Below are 13,349 nucleotides of genomic sequence, written 5' to 3'. Positions count from 1 at the left end.
ACCTCTACTACCTAAACAAATAAGGGCAGCAGATGCATGGGAACACCACCACCTGCAAGTTCTACCCCAAGTCACACACCATCCTGACTTGGAACTATATTGCCATTCCTTCACTGTCGCTGTGTCAAAATCCTGGAACTCCCTCCCGGTGAGCACTTTGGGTGTACCTACACCACATGAAGTGCAGTGGTTCAAGACGGCGGCTCACCATCACCTTCTCAAGGGTAATTAGGGATGGGCCATAAATGCTGGCCTTGCCAGTGACGCTCACATCCTATCGACAAATAAAAAAAAAAGCAGGAGCAACAGTACGTCTCTTATTATTTATGTAATCATCCTTACACTAGGATTGGCATGCAATGACTCTGCCCAGATTCCTGGTCATGTCAGAGGAACAGCTGTCTTTAGCAACATGCATTATAGCCATGTCATTACTTGGACATGTGCATGCATAGAGCTTCGCAGCTGCCGGTAGGATGGATGTAGACCGCACGGTTGGGGGTAGGGGGGAAACAACACAGCATTCCCATTTCAAAGTTGACAGTTCCAGCTTCTTATGTGCTCTGTTTATTTCAGGAAGAAACAGCTGTGTTTACTCACAAGTTCACACCTTGGTGAGGTACACTGAATGCAAGAATCAAGATCTTATTTAAGACAGAATGTCTTAAACTTAAACTCATTCCACAAAAACCTAGAGTTCTTCCATTGATATTATTGACAACGGAGGTGATCTCCCAAAGCAACCAGAATGAATTTACAGGTTGGCTTGGCTAAAATATAACCTCAGACAAGATGCAAATCTTGGTTACAAGGGCTGAAACATCTTAGCAATGGAAGAGAAGAAGATGCAAGATGCAATGATGAACATAAAAGATGAGAATGTGGAGAGAGAAGCAGAGTTAATGTTTCTGGTCTGTGACCTTTCATCTGCTTCTCTCTCCACAGATGCTGCCTGACCTGCTGAGTATTTCCAGCACTTTCTGTTTTTATTTCAGATTTCCAGCATCTGCAGTATTTTGCTTTTATATAAAAGAGTCTCCTTAGCTGCTGCCAACTGATGACAGGAAACACAAGAAGAAACTCGGCAAACCAAATTCAGATTAAAAGAAAGTACTGTCATAGTGTTACCCCGTTATACTGGCCATTGCATATAGTGGGCAAATCACGTTTGCACGAACACGCCTGCTGTAAGTGGTGGGAATTGTGCTGGTCCCCGCTCCCTCCCGCTTCTGGTCCCCGCTCCTGCTCCCCGCAACGGGTTGTTTAATGAATTTTATTGATGATCATTTCAGGACACAAACCCGAATTTTAAACCAGTGAGCATTTTAAAAAGAGATTACTAACATTTGGGAAGTTGGAACAGATAAATCCTGGGAGCTCGTGTTCAGCACAAAAACCGGCAGAGAGCTGCTTCTGTGTTGTAATAAGAGCCAAATCCAAAACTTGATCCAGCATCACTTCAGTGAGCTTTGTGTTTAGACCTGTGCCGATATAAAACAACTAGTTTGGTTTTTCATCTAGTTGTTATTTTGTAAACCTAAATCCAATGGATATTTTGTTTTAAGTGAGAATTTTAAATGGTTGGAAATGAAATCCTTGGGTCATTACTGAGTCTGTGAAACACACTGGGAGCTCTCCAATCTCTACCAGACCAAGACAGCAGCTCCAGGATAGCTGCATGTGCGGGATTGTGTGTGCAATTCAACAGAATCAGTGGCCTTGCTACTCTTCCTCTGCGGCTCCTCGCTCCCCGCTCCCCTGCCTGTCGTGTCACTCTCCCGCTTCCCCCATGCGGGGAGCAAAAGTGGGAGGGAATGGGGAGCAGAAGCAGAACAGAGGGGAGGAATCGGCGAGGCCATGAGCGAGGGCCCACAGGTGGGGGAGGGTAGTGGGGTTATGAAGCAGCCGAGTGGGGAGAAGTGGCGAGGCCGGGAGCGACAAGCGACGAATTTTTGCGCGCATGCGCGAATTAATCCTGGCAAGCCGGGTGCTGACATAGGCTGTGCATCCGCAGCATCATACTGGCAGCAAGAGTCTGTTCTGCGCAGGTGCGAAGCTGGCAACACTCTGATGACATCGGAGCTGGGTTGCGTTGTCAGGAGTCACTTTGTTATAGAAATGGGACTGACCTGGACTGCTCCTTGCGAGATGATGACCGCGACTTGCTCCGCCCGTCTCTTTTGTCGTGCGATCGGGAGCACGAGCGGGATAGCGACCTGCTGGAGCTCCTGGAGCTGCTCTTACGGCGAGGGCTGTAGGAAGAGCTTTTCTTCTTGTCCAAGTTGTGGCTGCTGGCCTGTTCACGTTTCCCTGGCGATCGGGTGCGGCTCTTGTTCCTGCTTGTGAAATGGCTTCGATGGTGACGTTCTGGCGTCTGCCTTAACCTAGGAAAACAAACAGTATATTTTTGTTTTATAATCATACAAACAAATGGAGGACGGGTAAAGACCCTCTTGTCCATCCAGCTTGTCCCACACAAATGCTTGTGCGTCGCAACATGCAGATTCTCCAAGTAGGTTTGGAAACTCATCAAGATTATTATGGAGTTACCAGGAATTAAAAATTAAGCAGCTAGGCATTGCTGTGAGCAGCCCAGGGGAAACATGGAGATATTAAAAATGTGTGTTTTCTTTTCCATTTTCTTTAATTACTTTAGTGTTTAAAAATGTAGTGTAATTATGTAACATACTTTCACTTAAATTCCTTTTATGCTGGGTATTCTACACATGTAATTACAAACATGTCTCTGGGTACAACTATGCAGGATATTCCACTCTTGACTTTTGAATGTTTTAGTGAGGAAGCAATTTTTTTTGGTTATATTGCTTTATCTGTATTTTGTATAGGCCTGATCTTTTGCAAAATTGTCACTGTCTTTCTTACAACTGTGTTCCTTCCTTTTGGTTGCAATTGCTTTGACAGTTCCAATGGCACTTATTGATTTGGAGAAGGCAGAGCAGTTCTTCAGCATACAAGAAAAGCAGGAGTGACTGTACCTCATATTACGTATGCAATCATCCTTACCCCAGGACCGGCGTTCACCAACTCAGATGATGCCTCCGGGACATGTCAGAGGAACATCAATCTTTGGCATCTTCACTTCATAATAGCCATGTGTTCACTTGAAGCCAGAGAACTTGTATCACAGGGATGGCTCGTTCAATGGATGTGAAACCCATTACTGCATTAAATTTTTGTTCCGCTAGATCTTTCCAAGCCATCATTGGTGACATGTCAAATCAGTTGGTTGACTGGCCACTGGTACATTAAAGAAAAAATAGAGGTTCTGCTTTCCAAGGGTAATGTATTGATAATTTTCTTTGGAAGGAGGACAAGATTTAGATTTCTTCACTGGTGGTAGGTTTCCCAAGAGTGTGAAGCATCATAGATGCTACCCATGACTGTACAAACTGCTAAAAATGGTCCAATACTTCCTGATAGGCAAAATAAAATGCTGTCTCCTGGATTGCCATGGAATGACAAACAGGGAAATACTCCTTGCACTTACCTTAAGCAGTAACAGCTCCACCTTGCTAATCAACAAACAGCGGATTAGGTGCTGTGCCATCACTTACTTGACTGTAGAGCTAGTTTGGTGCCTCAGTTTGGGTCTTCTTTACTTTACTTTTACCTAACAATGACTGACAAATGCTTAAATTGCTCTTTATAAAAGCTGAAACCCCCCATATGCAGCCACTTACCTTTAAGTGGGCATGTCCTGTTAAATTTGAGCAGCTGACCAGATTTTAAAATAGTCACAAGAAATGCTGGAAATACTCAGCAGGTCTGGCAGCATCTGTGGAGAGAAAAGCAGAGTTAACGTTTCAGAACTGATGAAGGGTCACTGACCTGAAACGTTAACTCTGCTTCTCTCTCCACAGATGCTGCCAGACCTGCTGAGCATTTCCAGCATTTCTTGTTTTTAATTTCAGATTTCCAGCATCTGCAGTATTTTGCTTTTATTTAAAATAGTCACATTCGACTAGCTGGGGCTTCAAGGGCAAAGCCATGCTGGGAGCTTATGTTGATTACTAGATTGATCTGACTTTGCTCAAACAGCCAACTATGCGCTTATTTTGCTCAGGTGACCAGCAATTCTTAGAACCGACTTTGAGGGTGTGGAAAACTGCAACTATCGTGTACAAAATGAATTGCAAAAGGGCAATTCAAGGCAGAGTCAAGTAAAATCGGGCAACTTACAGTACATCTTCATGTTTACTGTTTGTTCTCTACTTTTCTAATTTTACTCTGCTCCTCTGGGGTAAGGGAAGTTCATGTTCCAAGTTGCTATGGAGATTAGTAGTGTGGCACAGAAACTCAGCTGAACATTCTACCCTGTCACCTGGATACTTTGTCTGATTTGACTATTTTACATATCTTTGTAAATAGAAGAACTAAAATAACAACTTACTTTTTTTTTTACAGTGCTTATGTAAAAGAAAACGTCTTTGCACGCTCGTATGTGGAGACAGAAGACAAGAAGCAGGAAACAAGGGAGAAATATTTAAGCGGGAGAAAAGGAAGCAGAAAGCTCTGGTTAAAGTGAAGAGTTTCTAAGGGACCTTTGTAGGCAGCGAAAGTGCTCCAAAGGGCACTGGCATAGTGACTGAAAGATAATAGTTAGATAATTGGGGCAGGTTTTCTGTTCTTACGCCTGAACATATTGAATCTATTAGTGTAAATGAACAGAAAATCCTTCCAATCATGCGACTCTCTCCATCTAATTTTCCTCACTGCACTGGGCCCATATGATCCAATGCATCAGGAACAGGAAAATCTGCTGCAATATTTTCAAAAGAAAACTAACAGCTGCTGCCTTAATGGTAGCAAGCAGAGATTAAAGAGCAGGTGATTTCAGGGACATGAGCTTCATGTTCCATCAACTTCTTACTCGAGGCTGTCACCATACAGCAGAGTGGGACATACACCTGACTGAAGAGGTCAAAGAGAACATAGAGAAGAAATGGAAAATCAGGAAGAGAAAGGGGACATTGTGCATAGATAACAGAAATGGAATACAAAGTTTGGCCAGTGGCTGAGGGAGCTGTGAAATGTGTGTGAAGATTACAGGGAATTCCTTAACTGAGATTACCGCAGATAAAGAGCTTGTTATAAACTGAGATGGTGCACAAACTTTAGCCTTCTCCGTGGCCTCCTAGTTCTACCTCACTTCTTTTTAATTCATGCTTGGCTGTTCTCTGAAGTACAGCCACCAACTGCCATTGAATTCAATGATCATGGGCCTCAGTGATTTATGGTAAAATGAACCAACCAATAAAAGGCCAAGGGCTACATTTTCTCCGAACAAGGTCACTGATTCTTGCCAAACATCCAACCAAAAAACCTCTTGTAGACATGTTAGTTTCCCCTATTCCTATCTCAGAAAGTTTGTATGAAGGCTATACAGAGAGCTGGTTGGGTTTCAAACTCCCCAGCATTTCTTTTGTTCACAGTTAAGTCCATACTGATAAGCCAAAAACATCTCGGCCATCATCAAGGCATGAATTCAGGCACAAACTGAAAAAAATAAAGAAATGGGGTGGAATTAAGGATTGGTCCTTTACATTTTGAGTGTTTTTCATTGAACCCTGATGTGTGTAATCCAAAATACATACCCAGTAAAGTCTATTAATCGCTCACTTTGATAGAGTTTCGAGCAGTACCACAACTGGGAAAATAGGGTTCAAGTACAACATGAAGGGGCTTTCAACAAAACTGTATTCAAGTTTGCCTGAGAGAAGGGTACTCTTATCTCTGCTTAAACTTTTCATCCCACCCTTTGTTGGATAACTGCATGCTATGGTCAGCCAGTAAAACCCGTATGACTAAGTTAATTTTCTGCTGTGATCTCTTGTCCAGAGTTGAACATTATAACATGGACTTCATTCAGGTCGGTTGCAAGGCCATGAGTAAACGCTAATGAATGAAGGTAAGATTGTGTGGTGTCTGTCTGGATCTAAATCTGCCATTTGGAATGCCATTGCCCTCCTGTGACATATTCCACCAGTACAGAAGTGTTCCATTTTGGGGTGGGGTGGATGGATGGGTGTGGAAGACACTGAAAAGTGGGCAGAACTACACTTCCTTTCAGTCACTAGTACAGTGGCATGGAAGGTGGCCAGGGAGAGGTTGGTGATCTGTGCAGCGAGGTCCTTGGAGGGGAAACACTAAACATGACAATAGGAGGAAGCAGTGAGCAGCCTAAGGAGGGGTGGATGGGGGAAGTTTTGGGGGAAGTAGTGGGGGGGTGTGGTGGGGTTGCTGAGAAACAGTACGCCTTGCCTTTTGAATATCAGAAAAATAACAGGACTAACTTCTTTGTTCGTGCGCTCTTACTCCACCCTGACACGTGGTGCGATCGTGAGCAACTGCTGACAGATTCTGCAGAGTCACTGCTGAAGTCTGACTGGCTCGGAGAGCGTGGAGACTCTTTGTGAGCTGGTAGGGTCGACTTCCGTCGGCTTGAGCCCCTATGTGTGGATGCTGACCTTGACCTGTGCTTTGCATGCCTGCCCTCGGTGGAGGATCTCCTGCTGTGGCCCGGGGACCTGGACCTGAAGCTCCTCGATCCATGCTTCGAGTGCTTGGCATCCTTGGTCTTGGGGGATGTCGATGCAGATCTGGGCTCTGCTCCTGGTGACAATGATCTGGAGTCCGCACTCTGTAGCAGAAGAGAAAGACTAAACTTAAAGAGCCTCCTATATAATAATGCCATCTTCCAATTCTTGCCACATCCCTAAGACACAGCCTACGTCAATAGTTTATCTAACACAGTCCTCTACAGTGCAGCTCATGCAAGATTTTGCATGCAAACCAAAAATTAATTCAAAATAAAAAACCTGGAATGGGAAAAAAAAACAAAAATTAAACAGTCAACTGAAGTTTAAGAAGGAACAGAATGGAAGAATAAATAAATTTAAAAAAGTGAGCTCAACAGATTGCAGTATTTTGAGGAAAGGACAAATTTTCTTAAATTCCTGGTTTTAAAATAAAACAAGGTGAAGATAGACAACTTGACTGAACAGCACAGAAATGGAAGGCAAAAATTGAAAAAAATCCACAAATGTATTAATTATCACTCAAACAAAACCCTCTGAATAATACTGTTTTCTTTTTGTGATTTTTCCTGCAGAGAACTGCTCATCTGTCATCAGCGACCCAGATTATTAATGTATTTTTGTACCCCCGTTTGGTTAACATACACTTACCAATCAGGTAGCATTTCCTCCATTAGTAGGTAAGGTGTGAGGAAAAAGGGAAAAGCGGGGCAACATAAGTGCATCATTAGAGTCACAAAATGCAAGAGAAAAAAAGACACAAAAAAGCCCTTTCCAAGTAGTGAAATATGAACAATGTATGAAATTAAGAATGTGCAAAGGAATTTATTAATACTACAATAATGCAACTGCTTCAATGCCTAAGTACTGATGCACTAAAGTAAGGCCAGTCCGGGGTCTCTGGGCTACCACTCCACATAAGGAAAATATATACACGTGGAATGTCAGATTTTACCTGTAAAGCTTAGGACTGGAGGTTATAGGAGACAAGGTGAAATGCAGAATGTCTGCTATTCCTTAAGTGCAGAAAATGAGCCTCTCCCAGTCTCTGTGACCTTTAGCACTCTTCAGGACTGCACAGTGAAGGGCAAACGTTTTGAAGGCAAGGTTTAGAGCTGATGTTAAGAGCTGGTGTGCTCAATATGATATATTTCTGTTCCCCTTCAGTTTTCAATTCTGAAGTGTTAAATAGCCTCAAATATTTTGTACTTTGGTCCAGGGTAAGTAGATTAAAATTGTCCAAATTCTTTTGATTTTAAAATCTTTTTCTTAAATCTGCAGAAGATATTGTTCTAAAAACATTCCGCTTCCCTGCTTTCTAGCCAGAGTTTATGTTGATTTAGTTTAAACCAGTCTCTATTTGTTCCTGTTTAATTTGGGCTTTTCCATAGCTGCTCCTCTTGCTTGGACTCTCATACAGGTGGGTACCAGACTGCACAGCTGTCAGGAGATCAATCTCTTTGCGGTAAGATGCTAGCATTTTTCTTCACCACCATTGATCACAACTTCCATTTATATAGCGCCTTGACTGCAAAAAAAAGCCCCAAGGCGCTACACAGAAGAAAACAATGTTGCTAAGCTGAGATCTGACCATACTTAACTGGGCCCAGCTAAGGGTTGGCCACCCCTGGTCTTAAGCCTGAGACTGTTAATTGCTGGTTTTCCAGAATGTTCTCTCAGGGCCTTTTAACATGCCATATTCACTTTGTGGTCCATTGTAAGTGATCTGATTTCACATCCTAAAATGAAGAATATTGTGACAGCCAAATAACACATTTCTCAAGTGCCCAAGCATTTACTTGAGGTTTTATCAGATCAGTGATTCACAATAAATTTTATCACAATAATGACTATATCATAATAATGATCATCAGTTAACTCAAACACTTTATGATGTTGACTTCTGAGATCAAATTACCTGTTGTTGCAGGTAACATTTTATAGTGTGCATGTTTAACGTTTCTAATGCAGTGCAAATATTTAGCAAAAAAACAATTTTGCAAATGAGCTGATGAAAAGCCCAGTATAAGTAGGTAATACTTGATGACCTTTGAATAGATAATTTCATATTCCAAAATCATTACAATGGCAATTTCTAAATTTATTTCCCGTCAATCTCCCACCACCCTCTTAGAACACCTCCCAGAGGTGCTGGGATTACCTACTTGGAGGCCTTGGGTAGATTCCATGCTTTAATTAGCCACTAGGGGGCATATGAAAGCAACCTCAGGTGATCCACCTCTGCTTGGTGTCACTCTCTTTCGCCTATAGGTTAGATCAGAGGACTGGTAGCCAAATGTTGGCATTTTGCAGAGCATTAATATACTATGGTATGGAGTCACTATAAGACAGTCTGAAATATTATATACTAAGCTTTTTCTTTTAAAAAACGACAGTTTGGAAAGTCGTGCATATTCACTCAACGTTTTCAAGATTTTCAAACTTGCATGAATGCAGAATAATTAGAAATCAGAAAAATCAGCCTGTGAAATTGCATTGTAGATTGCATGATTAAGTAAACCTGAGCTTCTAGTTAGCAGTGACTAATACCTTAAATGAGATCTAACTCGAATAACAAATTCTAACCTACTTGTCAATGTAAAAGAAAATGAAAAGGAATCAAATAATATTTTAAAAACCATCCCAAAAAAGTGAACTGTTAACAGGGAAAACAGCACTGGTTTCAAGGAATAAATGGGGCTGTTTTTGGTGAGTGTATTGTGTTTCCTTTCCCTTCACTGTTCTCAGATATGCCTGGGACTCTACTGTAACTCATCAGACAGGAGGTGCGTGCAGGAGGGCAGGTCCCTCTGCTGCTCTTGACCATGCTACTAGGAGGTGTCATGAGCTTGGTGCAGTGATTATTTTCTCTTTTGGTTTTGCCCTCTCTCCCACTCAATGGGACTGTATCTGTCCTTCACTTGGTAAAATAACTTAGAAAGGGAACTCCACCCGGGAGAGGGAACTGCAGACATATATCCATGGGTGACTATTCCACCCCTCTGTGCATTGTAGCTTTGACATCCCACTTAGTCCAGCAGCATCATTACCATCTTTAACAATTTTCTTTCACACAAGTCAACTTGTTCAGTTAATACGTATTTAACTTTTAAAATTCCATCAGTTTTATTTGATTTCAGCCTAATTATTCACAGATCCCTTATAGATCCTGACTGTATCATGAAGCCAAAAAGCGAAAATCTAATCAAACAAAAGGTATCAAAGGAGACAACCGGCCATGTATTTACACAATGCTGCCATCAACAATCTATGGGCTTCCCTAAACATTCAAAGGAGGTGAATATAAAAGTTGCTGAGGAAAAATTTATTCCCTTGATTATCATTTTCCTAAAATAATATTACATTTTCTGGCCAGGAATGGTACAAGAAAGAGAGCCCAAAGGAACTCCATTTCTTAATAAACCTTAGATGGCACATTTTCAAAAAAGCATGTAGAAAATGGAGGCTAAAGGTCAAAGATTATGAGGGATGCTCATTGTGGTCTTAATCTCGCCCACTATTTTTTCTTTTTAAATTGATTTTTCTTTTTAAATAGATTTCATCTCTAGAATATGGCCATGCAGAGTTGCCCTGAGTAAGGAACAGAAGGCACAGCTAGAGTAATGATTCTGCCCAAGGAACTGGCAGAAGACCTACATGCCTTGTATGTAAATATGGCCTTTGTTTTCTTCGATTTTTTTTTCTTTTTGTTTTCTATAACTAGACAAGAACAAACAGCCACTATATTCAGGGACACCATATAGGTTAGTACGGCTACTGAGAAAATAAAAAAAGAAACAAAAGAAAGTGACTTAAAAGGCATCATTCATGGATCAATGCTACAAACAACACACTGATATGCATCTTAACAACTCTACAGAACATGAAGGTCAGAAAAGAAAATGAATTCAGAGCAGGGGCTAACTGGAAGATTTTATAATGAAACAGACAACCAAAATATAAAAAAAAGCAAAGAAATAAACCTACAAAATGGAAATCAAATAAGATTTAACTTCAAGCCAGGGTGCTTTAACAGACTCATCTGCAGATGTGTTGCGTGCCAAGGCAAACAAATACCTACCTTTCCAACCATAGATAGGAGTGCAATAATAAAAGAAAACAATATTCTCCACATTGGAGAGCAGAATGGGAAAGAGACAGTGACTCTTTAGTAATGTGCCATTGACTTGATGCTAAGTGTTATTTTTTCCTCTATTTTTCTTTATGCTTAAACATTTGCAGCCACGATGTTTCATTCGCAAAAGGTTCAGGAAAAAAAATCTCGTTAAACATAAAAGTCCAACCGCATGCAGTGCAGTAACGTTACAGGACAACTGGCTAAGGAAAACGGAAAGTGCACATGGATTATATACACAAGGGAAAGCTCACAGGGGACAAAAATCACACAGAGCAGGAAAGGAAGCTGTCAATGAAAGGATGGGTGACAGAACCAGAACACCCTGTAGATAATCTGTACTCGGGCACATTAACCCTTTGGGAACTGTTTGAAATTTCTCTTGCCAACAATCATTCCCCTTACCTCCAGCCAAAAAATATGTAAGACTGATGTCCCTGACCCGGAACCCATCAACAGATGTGTGGAACTCTATGTGTGCGCCAATTTAGGGCAGGGTTCCTGGGATCAAAACTATAACTCTACTGAGCCTTAATTGTAACAAGATATGCAACAGACAAGGAGGGTAAAGGCCTTTATGTAAAGGAACAAGTCCCAAATAGATTTCCCTCTTCACAGCCTGGGTGGTAATCTGACAGGGCAAACTGCCTGCTCATTACAGAAACCGCCTGTAATTCATTCCATTAAAATCAACAGACTGAAAATCAGACAGGAGCTACAAAGAGCTTGTGATTTGGCCCGTCACATGCTTGCCTTGGCTGATGACGGTGAAAATTTCACCCGTTCTTCTTACGCAAACTTTTCGTCCGTAGAATTGTACCGATCAATGAATGTTAAATGTGAATGTAGCAAAATCAATGCCAATAAGTGGTGAAAACATAAAAAAATGAAATCTGTGCTAGCGAGGTTTTTCCTCTTTTAATTAAAAATACCGTGTGTTGATACTAAAAGTAACGAAGCGCACTCTAAATGTCGGGTCACTCGGCAAACTGAATGTATTTTAGCTTTCCATAACAAATAGCGCAGCACTCAAAGGGTTAACACCCATCCAACCCAGTAAAATTGAAAACTAAAAAACTGGAGCGGCAGTTAAATAAAGGGGTTGGGGTGGGTCAATGATGCCACGGGAACATGTACTAATAGTTTAGAATTATCTATTCCACCTTCTGAAAAATTGGAAAGGGACTCACACCTCTATCGGTTTAGTTTTTTAAAAAAAAAATTCTTGGGCTGTGGATGTCGCTGGCAAGGTTGGCATTTATTGCTCATCCCTAGTTTCTGTGAGAAGGTGATGGTGGACTTCGTTCTTGAACCTCTGCAGTCCATTCCTTGGAGCATACAAGCCAGTGGGCTTGCTAGGCCACTTCAAAGTGCAGTTAAGAGTTAACCAGATTGGGTGTGGGACTAGTGTCAGATGGCAGGTTTCTTTCCTTAAAAAGGATATTAGCGAACCAGTTTGTGTTTTACTACAATTCAACAACTTCATGTCACTTTTACTGAAACTTAACTACTTACGTCATATTAGGGGCCTATTATTGTAAATTTAACTCACTATGGCGGGGGCTCCTTACCCTAGTGCTGCTTGCTCCTTATGTATATTGTAATGTTACCATTTTAACCCCGTACAATGGACAAGAGGACAGCACTTCTATTTAAATTGAACATTTCTAAGCTGTTCTAGCTTAGTGCATGCTCACCCTCTGAATATAATGTTAATACTTGTGCCCCTCTTAATAGAGGCTCTGAGTTATCAGTTAAACCCATTTATCCCATATAATGTACCTACACATGATGATTTATTGAACTATATCTGGATTAAAATGGCTTTGATGTGTCCTGTACTATGTGAATCGATTTTTGAGAGAATTTTAATGAAGGATTTGCAACAAGTTTTTCAGTCAGTAGAGCGGAAAAGATGGAGGATGTATTCTAGGCAGTCATGCTGTATATCCGTACAAGCAGGAGAGAGTGGACAGTTAACTCACAGGTCACTGAGTTAGGGTCACTCTGTTGTCATGCCTGTTAATTCCACAGTGCAGATTTGTAAAGCTGAAATTACTGTTTGCAAACTTTAAAAATAACTACATTTGAAAAGTTTTTATAAATATCATAATTGACAATTTTTTTTTCAAATAAATCCCCAGTCGGGTCACTGTGCTAATATTTCAGAAACAGCTCCCTCTCAGGTTCAGAGACTACATTGGTGTACTTTAAATTAATGAATATCATTAAACTGTTTATCTTTATGCAATTTTCAGATCAGTAAATGTGTTTTAATTAAAAACAATTATAGGGAATTTCTATTTGATTTCCTTTAAAATCAAATGGTTTGAAACAGTAATCCATTTGTGTTGACCAGTACAGAGGATGCGTTTTAAAAAAAACATTATTTTAACATGCACTTTCACAAAGTCAGTCTTTTCTGCCAAGGTTCCATGCAGTAAATCTGCTTGAATGATTAATTTCTACAGAGAAATAATGATAATCTTCCCACAGTTGCTGTTTATGTTGCTTTGTAAATGCACTGGTTTGTATCAGGTTTGGTTTCGGGTGAATAATATTGTGGTAATAGCGACTGGATAAAAGGAACTAAAACTGTACTGACCCCACAGTATTACATGCAAGTCTTGTGCCATGCAGGGTGAAGGACTGGGCTG

General features: G+C 41.0%; 1 protein-coding gene across 3 annotated transcripts in view; it reads right to left on the bottom strand.

Moving 5' to 3' along the window:
- Window positions 1-13,349, bottom strand: part of LOC137346577 (serine/arginine repetitive matrix protein 3-like) — a 372,584-nt gene that overhangs the window by 29,813 nt on the left and 329,422 nt on the right. For 2 of the 3 annotated variants that reach the window (XR_010968731.1, XM_068010094.1), the window contains exons 9-10: window positions 6,315-6,661; window positions 2,130-2,384 (exon numbers count right to left, since the gene is read on the bottom strand). Coding sequence is in view for 1 of the 3 variants with exons in the window: in XM_068010094.1 (XP_067866195.1) it covers window positions 2,130-2,384; window positions 6,315-6,661 (602 nt within the window). In the remaining 2 variants the exon portion in view is untranslated. The remainder of the gene's footprint in view (window positions 1-2,129; window positions 2,385-6,314; window positions 6,662-13,349) is intronic. The other variant, XR_010968732.1, reaches the window with a different exon arrangement.

The sequence above is a fragment of the Heterodontus francisci genome, chromosome 30, assembly GCF_036365525.1.
Source record: "Heterodontus francisci isolate sHetFra1 chromosome 30, sHetFra1.hap1, whole genome shotgun sequence".
In the NCBI taxonomy this organism is placed as follows: domain Eukaryota; kingdom Metazoa; phylum Chordata; class Chondrichthyes; order Heterodontiformes; family Heterodontidae; genus Heterodontus; species Heterodontus francisci.
This window is presented reverse-complemented; position numbering and strand designations above follow the sequence as displayed.